The following is a 13,918-nucleotide window of genomic DNA, read 5'->3' as shown; positions in this document are numbered from 1 at the left end:
CATGTAGTGTTTACGACGGTATGCGACCACACTACCGCCGTCCTTCCCGGGGTCGCTTGCTGGACGGTTCGAGCTCCCACTCTTGCCGCCCGCAACCCCGGAAGCCCCCTTTTAGTCGCCTCCTACGACAGGCAGGGGATACCGTAGCCCTATTCTAGTCCCGGAAATTATAGTTGTACCTAACTAGCACAGATGTAGGAATAGTAATGAAGCAAATAATGTTAAATACAATACCTGCTTTATAAACACAAGAGAGTTGCATTTCTAGTGAAGTGACACATTTGATTGTGTTATGTTCCATTGTAATATTATTATATCCATGCGCTTTATACTAAACTTTGTTTCTCGTTTTACCTACTACGAGGTATATTATTATCTGCAACGGGTTAATTAGACCATCATACAATTGAGATTTGATACGGTACTACGATTCAAATCTTCTCACGAAGTCTATGTAATTTAGTTTAGACCAAAATTATTATTCTATTATTGATATTCCTTTTTTTACAATATTGGAATAGTAGACAAGCATGCAGTCCATCTGATGCTAAGTGACAACTGCCGTCCATGGACATCTGCAATCAACCCCAGACAAGATTAGTTTCATACCTAAGGTCGCCCTTAGATTCACCGCTACCATTGAGGACTGGAGGAGCTGGAATGTCTCAGAAAGGTATGTCTCCACACTGTCTTACCACACCTTTCAAACCACAATACCAAAAATCACCTTTCAAACGCTCTGCAGTTATTAGCGGAAAGCGGTGTGGCGGTGGTGCGGCCGTTGTCGAACCACATAGGGTTCTACCAATTTATCAATGTTTTATGTTAAATCAAGTTGTAATTTTGTGAACAATGAAGAACACAAGTAACATCTCCAGGGGCAGCGCTTACTACTACGCTTATGAATAAAAATGTGCATAAACGAGGTTAAAGCTTCAATGAGAGAGCATTACTTTGCGTCTAGTTGCCAGGGCCAACAAAAGGCGAGAATGACTTTGTAATGTAACACGAGTCAATCCCGCTCTTGTTAGCTCTATTACGTGGGTGGTGGAGCTCTCGGACGTATAATTAGCAAGTCTCGCCCGCGATTTGGGTCACGAAAACAATAAAATTTCTGCCGGTGCATCGGATCAGTTTGAAATTAAATTGTTTGTAATTCGCTGTTCGGCGAGTTTTAACGTGTTTTGATTCGAAATTAGGCCAATGTTTTATCCAAGAGGAATTTTAGTATCTTAGTATGTTTGTATGGTTGATAAATGACTTATTAAAATGTGTTTCAATCTTATATATCTTGCAGTTATACACGTATATTATCTTTTTACTACGTTAGGTTTTTTATACTATTAGGTGCGTAGGTGTATTCCTTCACCGTTAAAGCAAGATAATTATTTTCTAACACGCATTAAAATTTAAAAAAATTAGAAGTATATATCTGGGATTTCAATATTCGACCCCAGATTTAGATGCCAAATTTTAAACTACTAGACTATTACAGCTGTATGAACAAATATAATGACGAGTATCCACAGATCCAGAAGAATATTTATAAAATGAGACTGCATGTTATAGATATAACTAGGCAATGTAAAAGAATACAAAACTAGGTCAAAAGGCTGGTCTCCAGAACGATAAGTCAGCCGATAGTGCCACTTTCACAAACTAGGTAGTATCGACCTTACGGAAGATATTATTTCGCTCAGGTTGGTTCTATAAATAAAATTGTGCAACTGTTCTATTTTAATACATAGTAATAGAACTAATTATAAACATAGTATCAGATGTATTGTTTTATATGTCATTTACAGTAATTGTGGTGATATAAAATATGAATAACCTACGTAAGTGCATAAATCGGCAGGTTTAAAATGAAACAGAATAATTTTATTTTTCTTTATTAAAATTAAAAACAATTGGTATACATATTTTACAAAACTATGTCACACGAAGATAAATATAAACATTGGCATAAAATGTCGACGCGACTTGTATAAATGCACATAAAAGCTGCACCTAGTGGCCTCAAGGTGTCTTCGTCCAATAACCCAGCTCACTCATTTTTAACACCTTGTTGTCGCTATTGCTATAAGCTAACCGCCAGTGCTTGTGTTCTCAGGTGTGTATAATTTTTATAGACAGTTAATAAAATGGAACTCTTTGTGGCACAGTCGAATTTACATTTACAGTCTGAGCATCCAAGTTTCATAACTTTCAAAAAAGCGCACGCGTGGATTTCGTTCCTCGAAGCGCTCGGTTAAGAGGCAGAGTTTCTAACCTTTAGGCTATAAGTAATATATAAAAAAATCTAAATAATATATTTTTAAAGATAGATAGAAACGATAGCGTTTACACCAATCCAGTTAAGTACTGTATGCAAAAAAATAAATGAAAAGAAAGTAAGTAATATTAACGACTAGACTACTGTCTTTTCTGCACTGCAATATTAGATGGATCGTGTAACGAAAAGTGAATCGCTAATTAACTCCTATTATACTGATTCATTGTTTCATTTGCTCGCTGGACTGAAATATTAATAGATTAATTTGAACTGGCCAGAACGGACAAAGACGGATTCCTCAATTATATTATGTTGTATTATTTGAATAAGGTCTAATTAAAATTAGATTATCATATTATAAATATATAAATATATTATATAAATCAAGTAAAATTGCTTTTAGAGCATGACATACTTTGTTGTATTGTATGTTAGTATAAATAATATACTTACACCTGAGAACACCAGCCGGTGCTATTAAATAAAGCACACACTGGCACGCCTATTGTTATCTCTAAAGTCGGTCGACATTACATAATACTTTATCTACATTTATACACAAAGCACACGTGGATGAAGGTGCTCGTTTGTAATGCCACATTTAGATACTCGCCGAGTACATACGAATAGGCACGAATACAACGATGTAAACAATTATTTCGTAATAATTTTCGGTACACGCAACGACTTTACACTCCATCCGCCGTGAATCAAAATATTAATAAACGTTGTAGTTGCGAGTCGAATGTAGTTGTGGTCGTACTCAGGCACGAAATATTTGGCAAGATGTTCGGAGAATTATTCGTCGATAACCTAAATGAGGCATAACTTATTAATTCTATTCTAACAATCAGCAGGTTATGAATTATGAATCTAATAAATACATGTTATTTTAGCTGTTGATACGATATGACAGAATTAAATCTTATATTTATGAATGTTCAACATATTTAAAGTGTAAATATTAATAAAATTTATAACGCAGTTGCACCGTTTGTTATATCCTAGCCTTCTTTGTCCCAAGAGAAATATTTAACTCTTAAAGTCTCTCTTTACAGTTTCAAGGCTCGAGAGACTATTATCTCGGCTGTGGAATATAAGATGAAGAACATTAATAAAATTTATGCAATTAACTCCGACAATCATGTACGAAGTTAACAGAATTTTGAGGATTTACTAATTGGTCTATTGCTCAAAGCTTTTAATTTCGGTATCGACGGCTGAACGGTACAAATAAAAAACATGAAATTTTGCTTGATTGATAGCGACCAAGTGCGCTTGACGTGTTTTAATAAAGTCGATGCTAAAAAAGCTGCATGAATAACTTAGAGGCATCATTAATCACCTACACGTATATTTAAACAACCATTTGGTCTAATTAATGTACAAACTAGACCACTTAGTAGCTACTGTTATAACGGTACATTGTAGGTAAAATTACTTTGTAAAGTGCTGTATCTTATTTGTTACTTGTCTACAGTTTTCTTAAACAATACTGTCGTTTACTTATGTTGTGAAAGCGATTTTAATATATTCATTCTATGTTACCGACTTTACATGGGTACTGTAACTTCCATTAATTAAGAACTGTCAGTGACAGAGAAAAGTGAACCCGACATTTGTTTAAAATGATCTCGCGTCTAGATAACTTTTGACGGCGGACGGCTTGAGAAATGAGAAAAGCGCTCTCTTCGAATTTCTACATACGGAAGAGTATTTTTAAAATGGCTTTCAAAATATTGTTAGATACTCTTTTAAGTGTATTAGCCTCGTCTAGGAAACTTTTATCCTAACGAAGCTTCCCGTGAACGTGTTCGAGTGGCGCATAAATGATCAGCAAACTTGTTCGACCTTAAAAGCTTATGTAATTTATGTGGGCTCTACTCTAGATGCAGTGCAGTTGGCCCCGATCGATATATAAGATACAATTTACCTAAATTAATCCAGAATACAATTTTAGTACGCTTACTTATTAGGGTGATTATAATTATGTTGTTGTTTACAGATGTTGAGCGCTACCACAGCCTTTTAGGATCCAACCTCGGTATAATGATTTTGAGTGTAGTTTGAGAAGCTAATTACGAATTTCATTATAAGTTAGAAAACGAGGTGGTGAACTCCAAGGCGAATGACCTAAATTGAGTCGGTTTCGATTAGTCGGTGTAGAGTCCCTCGTAGAGCGAGCGAGGTAAGTGTTCAGCCAACAAAGACTTGAGCTTTTCTCGCGGGGAGACCGGGGTGTAGCGCGCGAGAGGGAAAGTGCGCGTCACGCCGTCGCTCAGCGCGCGCGTCACCGCCGTCAGGTCAGCGTCCTTCGTAACAATAAGGTATTATTCATAAACATGAACAAGGAATATTAGCGTATCATGGACACGTTTTTGTAAAGCCAAGTACACATTAGCGAGCTGTAACTATAAGAGCGTTCGCTAAAACTGGCGCGTGTGCACGGAGCGGGCGTTCAGTTTGGATGATCTAGGACTCGCCACGGGCATCCGTCGTGTAATACACGCGGTATATAGGTGCGGTGCTCGACTAATTTTGAGAAACAAAATGCGACCGCGTCGTTCGCCCGTCGCCCACCACGCGTTTTAATTTCCGTCACCGCACATGTTATTTTTTAATAACATTATGCGAGCGTGCACCCACGTCAGTTTTCGCGTTGCAAATGCTATATGCTAAAACTGTAGTGCCTACGTAAATCGCGAGCCTGCAGCGAGCCGACGAAAAACGCGTAGGCATTTTGTAATTGTAACTATTGCATGTTACTGTTATAAAAAAATGTGAGCCATCACGGGACGCCTGGCAGATGTGAAACATCGACATTATTTTGTAAAAGTAATATGCAGAAAAGAACATATTGTGATAGGAACTAAATATGTCATAATGATAAAATAAAATATTACGATTTTTATCCAGATAACGATGACTATTTATTGAATAAACATTTATTTTCATTACATACAAAAATTTACGAATTTATTTCAAATCGTGACTACTTAATTCGTTTAATCAGTGACTTCGGTAATAGTTATATTCGATGTTGCCTCTGAGGACGGCATTACTGTGACAATGTATAGTCACGGCATGCGTCGCCACGCCAGAAATCGGTTTTATGTGCGGCTATAGATGTCTCACATCGAAAATAAGTGTGTGTTTGGCTCACGAGCTGTCGCACAACGTGAACGGCTCATTGTGAACTGACATTTCATGCGTATACATAGAGCACCTTATTGTATCAGTTCGGTTACAGTTACAGCTTACTAGTGAGTACCCGGCCAAAAGCGGTGCCGTGTCATAGTGATGAATATTTTGTAAATAAAAGAGAACCGTCCCTTTTGTCATTAAGTGATTAATAAATGTAACACAATGAAGCAGATTTGTAAACAAATGATTAGAAGCTATTATGAACGGCGACAAAAGCGAAAAGCTATGGCGTAGAACTCTTTGTTTTTAACGTGAAAGTAGCTAACGAGCATGCAATACACCTGACTGTCTCTGCCACCTAAAGTCATCTGTAATCTACTCTAGACAGGTTTAAAATCCCACCTGAAGTCGACCGTAGATGCTACCCCTAAGAACTAAGTTGAAACGCCTCTGATAAGTATGTCTCCCTTGGTATTTCGTGCGGGAATATCACCATAAGACTATCTTTTTTATGACGCTTTCTAAGTCCTCAAAGGTGGTAAAGCACCTGTGACATTTTTTTATATTTTTTTATTCTGTCCCATTCAACAAGTTTTATGTAATTACATAGCATCAGGTGAATTGCATGTCCGTTGGCTACGTATTAATTATTAAAAGCACTAAGTAAAACTTCCTGTTTAACGACCTGAGCCATTAATTTTACACAACTTCGTTATTACATATTAAAATGAAAGTATAATCCATTTAATATGTAATAATTAATGGGAAATTGAGAGCGAACAGGAAGATATAAACGTGAAATGATACACATAATCAAATCAGATTATTATTGAACGTAAGTTAATATTAATAAGACTGGTGTATAATATATGTTAGAAATATATTGTAATTATTGACGTGACAACATCTTATAATTCGATGGAGCCGGCTGCACGCACCAAAAAACATGACTCATGCGGCGTTACCTCGCTCTGAGGCGTTCTATTTAATGCTTGAAGTGCAAGCGAGAGCGCGGAACGAGCGATAAAGAGGCACAATCGGCCTCCGCGGTCGGCAGCATTCGACATCTGTCTTTCTCCTACTTGAGTGTATATTTATCGATTTACACTACATTGAAGTGTAGTCGAGTCACAATTAATTTTAAAATGCAACCATTACATCAGTATTTTCATATGACGTTGTCACGTTCAACTATCGTCAGTAACACGACTTTACAGACAACCGACTTTTTTTTATTATAGTATTATTTTAATTAATTATTTTGTATTATTTTCATGCTGTGTTATTTTTATAATGATATGAATGGGAATGGGAAACCATTTATATAGTTACTGGCTGGTACGATTGTATAAGTTAGCATTTAAAAGAAAAATAACGCCTTTGACGTTTTTATATTTTGCGCGGGAATTTTGGTGGAAGAAATAGTTTTACTTTTTCATATTAAACATGAAAAGGCTTTATTAAATTAGCAAATTTGTAAGTAAGTGTAATATTAATAGTTACCTATTTTATACGGATTTCAAACTACAAATAAAACAAATCAGTTACATCTAGAGAAGCGATCATAGTACAGTCATCTCATTGTATTGCTACGGAAAGAAGGTTATTTAAAGGCATATTACTACGCCTAGAGGTCAGAGCGGGAGATTAAAAGCAAATCGCAAAGGAGCTACGGAATAATGATCTACGTAGCTACAAAGACGTTTCAGTTAGAAGAATCTCGCGTTTAAGAATCTCCTTTTACTAACAATTTGAGTGACTCTTGAAACGATTTTAAAACTTAAATGTCTACAAAAGCTAAACACCATTAACCTAATCATGCATTGCATCCAAAACTAATATGTATGCAAATTTTCAGCTCAATTGGTTGGAGTTAACTGGGGTTAAAATTTTCGAATTAAAGGGAAGGCTTGTAAAAAAAGATTTTCGAATTAAAAGACGAAAGCATCAAACAAATTAATATGAAATAAACTTACAGCACTCTTAGTATACTTCTCAAGGCTACGCAGCGCTTGTTCGAAGTAATCTTCCCCATACGCGCCCTTCTGTTCGTCGCTCAACCTCTTCCACATGTCGCGGGCTTGTTCCAGAAGTTTTTCCTCCGACAGCCAGGCACTTCCGGTCGTGTATTCACCGGCAGCGACGATGACCTGTGGATAATTAAATGATTAACAGTTCACGCTTATAGCCTCATACTTTGTATCGAGTGAAATAGACACATAAATACAAATGTGATTTTATGATGGAAAAATAGCATACAACTATGCAATCCAGCTCGTGGTAAGTGGCCATTATAGTCCATGGACGTCTGTTATCAATCCCAGATAGGATTGGAGTCCTACGTGAGGTCGGCCGAAGTTGCATTGGTGCCCCTGAGAACTGAGTTGGAACTCGTCGTATAAGTAGTTTGTACTAAAATACTACAACTTTCAAAGCAGAACACAGCAGCTCTTAATCTTGCTGTTATCAGGCAGAAATAGATGTGATGCCGGATTGTGACGGAATCGAACTACGAAGCGTTCTACTATTTTTAAAAATGTGTATTTATGTCCGACCAATTATTATATATTTCAACGTTAAAGGTTATAATCTCAACCTGGCAATACATCATGAAAAACTTGATCACCTAATTAAATAACCATACTTCAACTTTTACATCAACATTTATAATACGTACAGACGTACAGAAACTAAATAAAATATTTATATTATGTAGAGCATTTGGGTAACATTTTAACCGAACTACGAGTAGGGTACATCGAAGGTTGTAATACTCGTAAACCGTGTTCATGAATTTTTAATATCTTCCGTATATTTATTGGTTCTACGAAATTCTTTACAGACACGTCCGTTTTTTTTTTTTTTTTTTTTTTTTTTTTTCTCGAGGGGGAAACCTTCAAAAGGTACCCAACGACGTGGGAGCGACGCCGGGTTATGTGGGATTTTTACCGCACTAAAACCCCCCCGGTGGCCGTCCTCAACGCTTGTTTGAGAACTCCGGGATCTCCGACGGAACACAACCGGAGCCCTCCAAGCGCGATGCCCCGATCGGGCTCTACCCTGGGGGAGCAGTTTTCGCTCCTCCCACACCATGTAGTGTTTACGACGGTATGCGACCACACATACCGCCGTCCTTCCCGGGGTCGCTAGCTGGACGGTTCGAGCTCCCACTCTTGCCGCCCGCATCCCCGGAAGCCCCCTTTTAGTCGCCTCCTACGACAGGCAGGGGATACCGTAGCCCTATTCTAGTCCCGGAACTACAGGGACAGATCTTACAGACACGTCCTACCAACACATTTACATCTTGGGTTGATGTTCTGCGAAAAGCTTCAAACTTTTGATATAAAGGGACTTTATGCGTAGCAACAACTGTTTTTATGTCCCAGCTGTTGTGGGCAAGGGTCTGTACACCTTCCTACCTTTCTACACAAGATATAATATGTTAAGTATCTACAAGAAAAGTATTGAACGTAAAAACTGAGCAGGTTTGCTCAAGATATTTTCCATCACTGATTAAGCAAGTGATAATTAATTTCTACGCACATAAAAGGAGAGGTAGAGGTAGCCTGAGAATTCAACCTCGGAATCCCCGATCAAAAGGCCGAGATTTTTTATCTGTTAAGCTATCACTGTTTTTTAATCCAATTATTTCGATAAAAGCTATTAAGTACATCTTTATTGTATTTACCGTCATTTATACCAAATCATTCCATGAAAGTTAATTCGTATCACCGAACTAACGGTGTTTTATTTTCGGCATTAGGATACATAAATTATTTAAACTTTAATGTATGTCCGATTCAGTAAGTGCTTTACACATTGTTCATCATTCAAATTACAAATATCACCATAACAATTACCTTGCTAAGTAAGCATTAGCTTTGTAGTTCATTGGTACCTGATTACTTTTCGAATAAACAAAAGATCTGCAACCTAGACTTGGAATATAGCATGAATATGGAATAATGTTTCCTTTGTGTCCGCTATTTCATCTTTTGCCTGTTATTGTAGAATAGGTGACGGTTCGCTTGAGACTCGTCCATTATTCAGAAGGATATCGTATAATGTACTCGATATAAATTCAACAATATCTAAAACCAAGAATTGTATACGAAATATTAGTAAGAAAATGATAGCCTAGTGGTATGAATTTCGACCACTCGCCGGGGTTCAAATCTAAGGCACCTCTGATTTTTTGTATTTATGTATCGTATGTACGTATCAAAAATTAATTGTTATGTTTTTTTTTTTTTTTTTTTTATAATATAAGAGTAGCAGACGAGCATGCAGTCCACCTGATGGTAAGTGGCTACTGCCGCCCATGGACATCTGTAATCAACCCCAGATAGGATTAGATATTCCTACCTGAGGTCGGCCACAGATGCGCCGCTACCCCTGAGGACTAAGCTGGAACGCCTCGGAAAAGTCTGTCTCCCTTACCACACCCTTCAAACCGGAACACAGCAGCGCTTAACACTGCTGTTATTAGGTAGAAATAGGTGTGGCGGTGGTGCCGCCGGAGTCGAACCACAAAGGGTTCTACCACCTTTAAACGTTGTGTTTTAACGGTGAAGGAAAACGTAAAGAAATCTACTTTAAGCATAGTTTTTTATAAAAATAGTATGTGTCAAAATGTATTATGAAATATTGTTAGTATAATAAGTATGAAAGTTAAGCAACGTCTGTTTCGAACGGGTGCATTGAAATCAAAAACAAAAATTCTCTCTTGCCATAATTAGCTGCAGTGTTAGCGCAACGGTTGGTAAAGCGTGCCTTTTTTATGAAAGAAACTGTTTGATGATAGATATGCTGTGTTTTCCAAGATAATTCTCATAAACTTCATTAAAGGCACGTTAGAAGTTCTTTATAAATTAAACTCCTATTCTTAGAGTGAAAAAAGAAAAAATAGGTTATCGAGTGCTACTTTTTTGAAATGAGGTAAAGTGTTTTGTGAAGTAATTATGTTTTCTTAAGTAATTATATGGACTGCAACACGACTATTACAAAACTCAATCAAAAATATAATGGCACTTAGAAAAGTGAATATACTTTGATTTTCTTACACATAATATTAACGTTTGTAGTATTATATTAAGTAGTATACACATATCGTTGTTAGGACAGTCAAAACATAACACTGAAAACTTTGACATATTTGTTTCAAAAGTGAGTTAGCTAGGTAGCAAGCCTCTCTCTGTACACTCACTGGGGAATTACCGGCGCCACATCTATTCCTGCATAATAATATGAGTAGCTTCGGCTGTTTGGTTATATACACATATAAAGTGACACATTGAAGACCTGCATGCATTAGGCACGCCACCTACATTTATAAAGATAGGGATCTTATTATAAATTAATCCGACACGGCCTTGTATAGGTACATTGATCCGGAAAGCATTCTGGATTTAAAATATGAAATAGTAGATGTTATATTCACGATGAAACAAGGAAGAACGTAATGTGTTTGTTTCATTGTAATAGATTTTTTATAAATACCTATTTTATAATCATGGCAGCAAGCATGCCGCGTGCGTCAAGATCGACGAAGCTAACACCAGGCGATCGCGGGGCTTCCTCAACAATAAAGTTATGACTGACCCTAGATGAGCGGGTAGTAAAATAAATTATACGAATACTCACAATATCAACACCACGTGAGTTAAGTTCCCTACGTGCCTCCGTAACGAGGCACGCAGGCAGCGAGAGCGTTGTGCGGCCATCGAGGCAACGAGCACGCCGCGCACGGGTCACAACTTACGTCAGGATCAACGAAACAAAGACCAAGTGCCTACGTGGCTTTCTCACCAATTACGTCATCACATTGGCTAGACGGGCTAGTATTAAAAATTAAAAATATAAATACTTACAACATCAACACCACGTGGCTTAAGTTCTCTGCGGAGGCAGGCACCGAGGGCATCGAGCGCGGCCATGGAGGCAGCGTGCACGCCGCGCACGGGCGCCGCAACGTGGGTCAGGATCGACGAAGCTAACACGACGCGTCCGCGTGATCTCCTCACCAGCGGCATCATAACTTGTACCAGGCGAGCCGGCCCTGAAAACACACGTGTGTTAGTTGTGCAACAAGAATTTAATAAATTATCGTCATTTAAATATACAGTTCAGCATCGTTTGTAGATGAATATAGGCATATTCTCACGTGTATATAACACAGTTTAGGTTACATTTTTTACTTATTTATACTTATACGTGACGTTGCAATTAATTAACGGAAATACTCGTATTAACCTTGAATTGAGATTTTTTTATGAAAATAACTTTTCTTTTGTATGATACCTACATGCCAGGTTACAAACTTTGGTGTCATAACTATTTTTCATGATTTCTTGGCATGAGGATTGTTAAATACGTTGTCATGTAGCAACTACTGCTGAAAAAATAGTTACGTAACCGTTGCGTATAGACCCCGGGCCCCGCATCAAAGTCCCGTCAGGACCTAAGGTCAGGTCTGATATAATGTACATCATTTGTCAAAGTCGATCGATACAACCTATCTGGAAGGGAAACCTGGAACAGTATGAAAGATACGAGTATTTTATTATATTTAGTATTACATGCCGGCAAAAAAATCGTTCTATTGTTATTGTACAATTAGGGTTAAAACCTTTTTATTTTCTTATTTTATTCAAGTCTCTAAATATTTGTTTTATTTATTACTTAGTATGAATGAAAACTAGGAGCGTTATTATGCGTTAATTATAAAACTTTTATGAAATATCATAAAGTATAAGGAAGATTTTTCACGCTTTGGAAATCAAATACTTCTGATTGCTCAGTCTTAATGCATAAAGTAGTGCGAGCCTGAAAAATGTATTATATATCTTAAAGTAAATACCATATTCTCTATTTTTTAAGTTACTTTACAGTAGATTGTACGAATCCGAATTGATCAGGACCGAAGCTGTGATGAAAATTAACTATAGTTGCAAATACACTTTCCTTGATTTTTTCAGCTATGACTCTTAGGTATAAGCGTAGAGCCACTTACACCCATTCTTTATAATTAGCCGTATTGTAGGGTAACATTACACTAATTAATGCACACGAGTAAGCATAGTGTAAGGGGAAACAGACCGTAGGCGGTACACGTGTATCTGAATATGATCCTGATAAATCCCACATATCACACATGATGCGTCGTCCCCACAATATCCGTTATAAAGTAGACGTTATTAATTTACTAAAAGGCAGCCAAAAATAATATTCTGAAGTGTAAGTACATGTAAATCGCTTAAGTTAATATGATTGAAGGAATGTGAAACCGATTTCCAGTAGTATTTTTCTTCAGTAGGTTACTCTTGCAGCGTCAACTCACATAAAATATATTTTCCATTTGATATGCTATATTTTAACATTGTGGTGTCTCCCATGCCTTTTGGCTTTAACGTCAATTTCTAAGTAGCAATGCGTTTAAGACATTTCGGATATTGTTTTTCTAATACTCGAGATTAGATTCCGATGAAAAATAACGCATATCTACTGGGTTGCATGGCGCGAAAACAACTATGAAGCTCTTAAACGCTATTAATTATATACAAAATAATTTATTAAAACTAAACACGTGTTCTGAATATTATACGTGTAAATATTTCGCCGCAAGCGGCCATAATAGTTTCCTGAACGTGAAGTTAATGCCAGCCCGCTAAATGCTGTTACCGTGATTTACGTTCCTACTTCGTGTACGGAGTGTGGGCATACACGTGCATATGAGCCTCATAAGTAGGACATAAAACTTAATATTTAACCAACAATAACGTCTCTATAAATTTTATGAAACTGTATACAATATGCTTTGGAATTTATCGCATTAAAATTAAAGTTGTATATAATTTAAGTCGTTTTTAAGCTCAGTTGCAAAATGTGAAGTGTTATACATTTAAAGTTTCTGTATGTCTGTTTATCGTTCATAAACGGATTAGTTTTTAAGGGTTCCATACCCAAAGGGTAAAAACGGAACCCTATTACGGAACGGAACAGCCTTCGCTGTTTGTCCGTCTGTCTGTCTGTCTATCTGTCATAAGGCTTTATCTCTTGAACCGTAATAGACTTGATATTTTTAGAAAGACGTTGCACGTCTTTGTAAATATTATGAAATGCTCCCAAACCCACAGCGTGTGTAAGAGGTTTCAAACATTTTTTTAATCATTGGAATATCATTACCTTATTAATAAAATCGTAATTAATATTCATTATTTAATTATATTTGACACGAATCGTGCAAAAATAAAAATAAATCATTAAAATCTTTAAAATAACGATTACCCACAAAAAAGTTGTACCAAACACTTTAAAATTTGAAATGGCATTTTTTACTTTTGTGTATAATTGAGAGCATCTAAAGAGCCGTTGACACGAATCAGAATGAAATAAGTAGGTTTTCAACTCGAAAAATTACTGTTTCATTTTAAATAACAATCAGAATTCCTGATTACTGACAATATGAAAAATATATTTACGGAAAGTAATGAGTATGTA

General features: G+C 36.8%; 1 protein-coding gene across 3 annotated transcripts in view; it reads right to left on the bottom strand.

Annotated features, from left to right (window-relative positions):
• Positions 1-4,009: 4,009 nt before the first annotated feature.
• LOC140744942 (D-beta-hydroxybutyrate dehydrogenase, mitochondrial) overlaps positions 4,010-13,918 on the bottom strand; it is a 51,848-nt gene continuing 41,939 nt past the window's right edge. For all 3 annotated transcript variants that reach the window (XM_073076664.1, XM_073076665.1, XM_073076666.1), the window contains exons 6-8: positions 11,290-11,477; positions 7,396-7,569; positions 4,010-4,587 (exon numbers count right to left, since the gene is read on the bottom strand). In XM_073076664.1, coding sequence (XP_072932765.1) covers positions 4,429-4,587; positions 7,396-7,569; positions 11,290-11,477 — 521 coding nt within the window. In that variant the 3' untranslated portion in view covers positions 4,010-4,428. The remainder of the gene's footprint in view (positions 4,588-7,395; positions 7,570-11,289; positions 11,478-13,918) is intronic.

The sequence above is a fragment of the Epargyreus clarus genome, unplaced genomic scaffold (assembly GCF_041222505.1).
Source record: "Epargyreus clarus isolate Ecla_fem2 unplaced genomic scaffold, WU_Ecla_fem_2.2 ptg000009l, whole genome shotgun sequence".
In the NCBI taxonomy this organism is placed as follows: domain Eukaryota; kingdom Metazoa; phylum Arthropoda; class Insecta; order Lepidoptera; family Hesperiidae; genus Epargyreus; species Epargyreus clarus.
This window is presented reverse-complemented; position numbering and strand designations above follow the sequence as displayed.